This window comes from Lemur catta, chromosome 7, assembly GCF_020740605.2.
Source record: "Lemur catta isolate mLemCat1 chromosome 7, mLemCat1.pri, whole genome shotgun sequence".
In the NCBI taxonomy this organism is placed as follows: domain Eukaryota; kingdom Metazoa; phylum Chordata; class Mammalia; order Primates; family Lemuridae; genus Lemur; species Lemur catta.
The window spans coordinates 96,096,608-96,103,335 of record NC_059134.1 but is presented as its reverse complement, the minus strand read 5'-3'; the positions used below and the strand labels follow the sequence as shown (position 1 = coordinate 96,103,335).

Genomic DNA, 6,728 nt, shown 5'->3' with positions numbered 1-6,728 from the left:
TCTAAACTACCCCAACAAGCTCATTTCCAGATTTCTTTCTTTTCTTTTAGATCTCTTTGAGATCAAAGGAACTGTGAAGTCTGGGAATCATTCTAGCAGTGTTAAAAAGGAAGGAATATACCTGTTCCCATTTGACAGACACATTCAAAGCCCATCCCTGCCAGTCACTAGCTTTCTGAATGTGGGTTGAGCTTCAATGTTCCTCCAAGCCTATATAAAACGGAATAATACTATTTAGTGTGCAGGCCTTTTAGAGAGATTAGCTAATATGATAATATGAGTAATAATTATTGAGCACTTCTCTAGGTGTTCAATAAGACTGTACTAGATGGTTTGCAAGCAGTCTCTCCTTTAATCCTCACAATACTTGGTAAGTGTTATTATTCTTATTATTTCCATTTCACAAATGAAGATAAATAACTTTCCCAGGGTTAGAGGTTGTGGGCCTGTCCAGAGTATTTGGAAAACGTGCATTTAGCCTTAGGTTGTAATCATAAAGCATACACCATATGGCCAAGAAATGAGTGGTTGCTCATTTCTCCTCCAACTTGCCTCATTCTCACTCTCCTATATCAGCTGGTGGACTCAGGTAAGGTTGACTGAAGTGGGAATTACCAGGCATCTATTCTGAAACCAATGCTCCCAGTAACTACTCATGGGACCTTGAACAGTCTGCTCCTGTTCTGTAGACTTCCATTCTCTCATCTATGCATCAATGTATTTCCATAGTGTCTTAAAATGTCATAGCTTCAGGTCTGCTGTTTTGCACTGATGTATGTCTTCCTTTTGTTTCCTTGGCTACACGGCATAACTAACTCATATCATGCTAAACGCTCATTTAATTCCTGGTATATTTTTGCTGTGTCTCATTTTTGAAGACCTGTCTACCAAATCTGTCATGAATCCTTTGCTCTCCTTCTGGTAGAAACAAGAACCAGTCAATGGCCAATGAAAATTACACAAGGGTAACCGAGTTCATTTTCACAGGCTTGAATTACAAGCCCCAGTTGCAGGTCTTCCTTTTCCTGCTCTTTCTGAGTTTCTACATCATTAATCTAACTGGAAACTTGGGCATGATTGTTCTCATCTGGATCGATTCCCACCTTCACACACCCATGTACTTTTTCCTGAGCCACCTGTCCTTTGTGGACATCTGCTTCTCCTCAGTCGTGAGCCCCAAGATGCTCACTGACTTCTTTGCGAAGAGGAAAACCATCTCCCTCCTGGGCTGTGCTTTGCAGCAGTGGTTCTTTGGGTTCTTTGTGGCAGCAGAGTGTTTTCTCTTGGCATCCATGGCCTATGACCGCTATGTGGCCATCTGCAACCCACTGTTGTACTCAGTTGCCATGTCCCAGAGACTCTGTATCCAGCTGGTGATGGGTCCCTACGTCATTGGATTCATGAACACCATGACTCATACAACAAATGCATTTCGTCTCCCTTTTTGTGGCCCTAATGTCATCAATCATTTCTTCTGTGACATGTCTCCCCTGCTCTCCCTTGTATGTGCCGATACGAGGCTCAATAAATTGGTAGTTTTCATCGTGGCTGGAGCTGTAGGAGTCTTCAGCGGTCTGACTATCCTGGTCTCCTACATCTACATTCTCACTGCCATCCTGAGGATCTGCTCTGCTGATGGGAGGCGCAAAGCCTTTTCCACCTGCTCTTCTCACCTGACAGCCGTCTCCATCCTGTATGGTACTCTCTTCTTTATCTATGTACGGCCTGGTGCGAGTTTCTCTCTGGATCTCAATAAAGTGGTGTCTGTGTTTTACACAGCAGTGATTCCTATGTTGAATCCACTTATCTACAGCTTGAGAAACAAGGAGGTCAAAGATGCCATTCACAGGACTGTTGCTAGAAGGAAGTTTTGCAGAGCCTAGATTATCTAGAAAGGAAGTTGGGGAGAAAAATATTGAAAGTACAGACTCATTGTGTGGCTTCCTAAGATTGCAGGACACTTGCAAATATTTGGGCGCCACTTAGCATCACCTTATCCATTCATTCATCAAATTATTGCTTAATTTATTCAATCAATGTGGATTCATTGAACCTTGTATGTGATCTTTTCTCTGTAACATGCTGATATTACAGTTCAAAACCACAGACCATTTAATTTCACTTCCCTGGAACACCTCACAGTCCAATTATTTTGTATAAAAAGCTTTACATTATTATTTTATTTCAGTTATTATTTTTTATTATTCTGCTAATATGTTTCCTTTCGTGCTGACTCTTTGGCATTGGGATGTTAAAATTCAGTGTTGTATGTTTTGCACTCACATCTAGTTCCTGTCACCAGGAATCTGTAAAAAATAATGTGGGATTTTATGGTTAACCTCATGAATGGAATGAAACTCTTGGCTGTACATATCAGTTTTTTTTGTTTTTTTTTTAGTTGCCTTGACACAAAAGATTACATGTATCATAGGGACTGAACACCGATCTGTATTGCATTCCATGACAGATGAGCTGATTCACTGGTCCACTGATGTAATAAAGACACTTGTGTTCATCTGCAATACGTTTTATACCTCAAAGAGCTTCTGATAGAATGGGTTAAGCCTGCATTTTCTCAGGATTCAATTTTCTGATATATGTTTAGAGGATTATTTGAACTTCAAGAGGTTGGAGCTTGGTTGTGCATATGACAGTGCCTTCTAAAACCTGGCAACAGCCCATCCAAGAATGTGTGAAGAAATGCAAAAGTTGAATGTAGGCCTTTGGTGGGGATCTGCTGGCTCATGGTAAGGTCAATGGATTTCCAGCATTGCAGAGAAGTATATCCATGCAGCTCAATCTGATGGGTCTGAGTCCTGGGCATGGTGAGTACTGGGCATCCTTTGGGTCCGTAGCTGGGTGATGTGCCACCACTGCATGTGGAGAGTGGATGCCCCTGCCAGGATCTCCCTGTTCTCTTGGAGACCTAGGAAGGTTACCCAATTCTATCTTGTCTCCCTCAATGTGGCTTTACCTCTTGGCTTCGGAATGAAGGGACAAAAAGGAGAGAGCTTCACTAAGGAGATGGATCAGCTTCCTAGATGATATTATATTGTTATGGCCAAATTGTTATAGAAATGTCCTAAGAATCTTAAGAAATTCTTAGTTTGACCTATTTGCCCAGATTTAATTTAGCAAGGACGATTACAAAGCTTTCTCTGAAAGTCACAGTGTACTGGTTAGGTAAATAGAGTTTCTATACTTTTGAGTACTCTTCTACAAACAATGTATTGTGAGCTATTCCATAATGCACAATTTCTGAAAACAGACAATTGTTCAATGAGTAACCACACAATCATAACATGCTTTAGCTGTAAGAACCTTAGAAATCAATTTATTCTCACCAGATTACTGGCTAGTTACTGAGATTTTGGGAAAACTCTCTTTTATTACTTTATGGTTTATAAACACCAAAATATGGCTTGCCATGAAATGTATTTGTAGTAGATCCATTTGGACTTCAGAAACCTTGTTTGAGAGTGAGTTTCCTGGGTGGAATAAGATTTCTACCCAGATATATTAGAATATTTGTTGAAGATAGTAGAGAAGAAATAAGGTATAATAAAAATAAATATAGAATTTAGGATTTAAGATTGGAAGACATTCATACCTTCACTTATTTAACAAATAATTACTGACCTTCTGTATGGCAGCCACTGATCCTGGTGCTTCATATAACAGTGAAAAAAAATGAACATTATTTCTGTAACTATGAAGTTTACAAGATAGTGGATCCAAGATATATGTAAGTGGTCACACTTTCGATGTAATCAGTCAAGTCCATGACGAGATAAATGGAAGTAATGACAATATCTACTTTATCATAGGACTACTGTGAAGGTTAAACTAGATAATGGATGTGGAATCGTTGCATAAACCATAAACGTATTTTGCTGCTTTGTGCTAAACACTATTCAGTAAAAACAGCAAAATTTTCAAACTACAGTGCTGTTCTAAGTATGCCAGATTTTCCAATATTGGTTCCTCTGAAGTATCTTAAAATGCAATAATGGGAGGGGAAGTAGAGGCAGCACAGGACAGGAATAAACTCAGGTCCTGGAGACAGTTGCTTGTAATTTAATCCTAATATCACCACATGAGTTCTGTGGTTTTAGGGTTGTCTTTTAATTCTGTCTGTAAACTTGGGTTAATAACACCTAATGCACTGAGAGTTTGTTTCTTGAAGGAGCTAAAGTACAGCAGGTGGAAGTTTATTATGTTTTTTATCCCTGCCTCTTCAATATGCCATGATCTCAAACCTCCCTGCTACTCGTTAACATTGCAGACTGCTCTAATAGTTTTTCCTTTCACTCAGAAGTAAGAAACAAATGATTTCCTTTTCTAAGTATTAAAAAAAGTTCAATCCACTGTAATGTCAAACTACACACCCTCATCCCAATTAACATCCTCATGCCCTGTCTCAGGCTCTGAGCCTGTAGTGGATGGAGAAAGCAGGCAAATCGGGTTCTCTATTGCTGCATCTGCTTTCTGACTCTACCGCTGCTGTGCGGCTATTCCAGATCAAATGCCAAGATTGACAGAAGAGGGGAAAGAGCAGAAAAAGTAGACTGGAGTAGTTGGCACCTGGCGTCAGCATATTTTAATCACTAACCCACAGTTGCTGGGTATTTCTCTGGGGGGGATGCTTTTGTGGGTCTCTTAGGGCCAGAGTCCTCCTGTTCCCACCATCCTTGACCTGTGAATTCAATCCTTCAGTTCCTTGTGAGGACAATGCCTGCTCTGGCTGGACGTGGATGGTTCCTCCAGCAGCTCCTTGGCTTCTGGCCTTGACTCCTGGGCCATGATCATCTCACAACACCCCACCCCCACTCCATCCTCTGTCCAGGATGTTGCCTTGCCAGAGTTCCTTTTTAAGATAATCCAGACCTTCCGCCTTCCTCGAGGCCTATAATATCTGGCTCACAGGGAACACAGATGCCTCCTGGTCCCTTCATGCCCTGGAAGAGTGGGCCCTTCCCAGAACTGTGGTTCTTTAGAAGGCTCTTTCTTGGGTAAAGGGAATAGAGTAGCACATTGGCAATCTTTGCAAGGAAATCCTCCCCAAAAGCTCTTCACCTGCTCTTCTCAAATTCCTCTCCTCTAGGCTTAGCTCAGAGAAGAATGATCCAATCTGCTAATGCTGGAGGAATCAGTATGGGATATTCCCACACCTTTAGCAAGCAGATGTCCATATACTTGCTTTAGAATTCAGCCAGTTTGGGCACCTAGCAGTTTGTGCTTGATTCAAGGGCCTTGATGAAACTCTGAGACAACATTTAGCAACCTGTTATAATTAAAATCAGATAATAAATGTTAGGTACCTAGTTTGGGGCTTAGTTATACTAAATGCTCAATGTATAGATATTATTTTTAAATCATTGGAACATCGATAAAGGTGTTTTTTGATGTGACAATCCCTACATGTTGCTGCATGTAAGATAATTGATTTCTGTGTTATCACCAGATCCCTCACTACCCATACTTTACAACATTCTACAACTTTTTAGTTTACTGTGAGATTTCTCATAACTCAAAAAATGTACATAAACAGAGTTCTGTTTTATATTCCTACAGTAAATAAGTCAAAAAATAAAATTTTTTTTGTATAGACAAGCAAACAGAAATAACTGCTTAATTTACTCAAAAAAGCTTTATTGGAATTTAAGTAATATTTGTATCCTACCCATTATAATAAATGCTTTCAGTTTGTAGGGAAAAAATGGGGTTTAGGGAGACACGAAAACTTCTTCCCCAATTGTATCTTGGATCAGGATATGAGAATAGGAGTACTGGATCCCTGATGAATTATCTGTGCGATTTTACCTTTAAATCTGTTCTTGTATGTAAAGTGAAGGTAATATTTATCGTGGACTGTCATTTATGGGAAGCTTTTTCTTTCTTTCTTTTTATTTTTGGTGTTATGGGAAAGTGTTTCGGATGTACTATAGTGAAATCGCAATTGGGATGAGACTCTCCGTAAAATTTTTGCTTGTCCTCTGGTATACAATAAGCACTGAATACATGGATTTACATATTTCTATCATCATTGCCTCTTGCTAAACTTACCCATTGCCGTCCTAGAACTTACATTTGTATATCTATTTTTTCTTTCTCTTTTTTGTCATGTTTCTCCTGAATAGCTTCTTGGATCATAGTCACACAATCCAAATGGGCATTAATGGAATGCAGCCAGCCACCTGAGATGACTGTGTTTTACTTAACTGTTTCGGGGGTTGTATCTATTATTCATAATACTGAAAACTGTAACCACAGAACCAGTTCAGTCCAGTTCAACTTTGTTAGTAACAACATGGAGCAGAATGATGAGTTGTTCCCTACAGAATGTCCACCTAATTCTCTACTGTTCTGTTCAAGAATAGTAACTCTCCTCTTATTTATTTTCAGCTGAGGCTGGGATTTGAGAATAAGCCTGTTTCGCCTATTTAGAAATCGTTACCAGCTGGCAACACCACTGATTTAACAGTCTTGTCAGTGGATAGACTCCAGATATTTAATTTATGCTATTCTGGTGTGAAAAATGCATCTTGCCGCTCCTCTTCCTCCATTTTGACTTACTAAGACCCAAGCCCTTTTCCGTGGATTTGCCCTGGTGAAGTGATTCTGCGGGCTCTTCGGAGGCTCTGGGCCCGGGCACTCGGGGTGGAGGGGGGGAAAAGCTCTGCAGAAGGGAGAGAAAGGAGCAGAGAGGGGGGCAGCAGGGATCAGGG

The 6,728-nt window shown here is 40.2% G+C and overlaps 1 protein-coding gene across 1 annotated transcript; it reads left to right on the top strand.

Moving 5' to 3' along the window:
• The first annotated feature begins 941 nt into the window (after window positions 1–941).
• Window positions 942–1,883, top strand: LOC123641858 (olfactory receptor 1009-like). The gene has a single exon (XM_045556793.1). It carries the CDS (start codon window positions 942–944, stop codon window positions 1,881–1,883), a length of 942 nt encoding a protein of 313 aa, XP_045412749.1.
• The last annotated feature ends 4,845 nt before the right edge of the window (window positions 1,884–6,728 follow it).

Excerpts from the sequence above, each read along its gene's own strand:
- LOC123641858 (XM_045556793.1), top strand. The coding sequence starts at position 942 with ATGGCCAATGAAAATTACACAAGGGTAACCGAGTTCATTTTCACAGGC.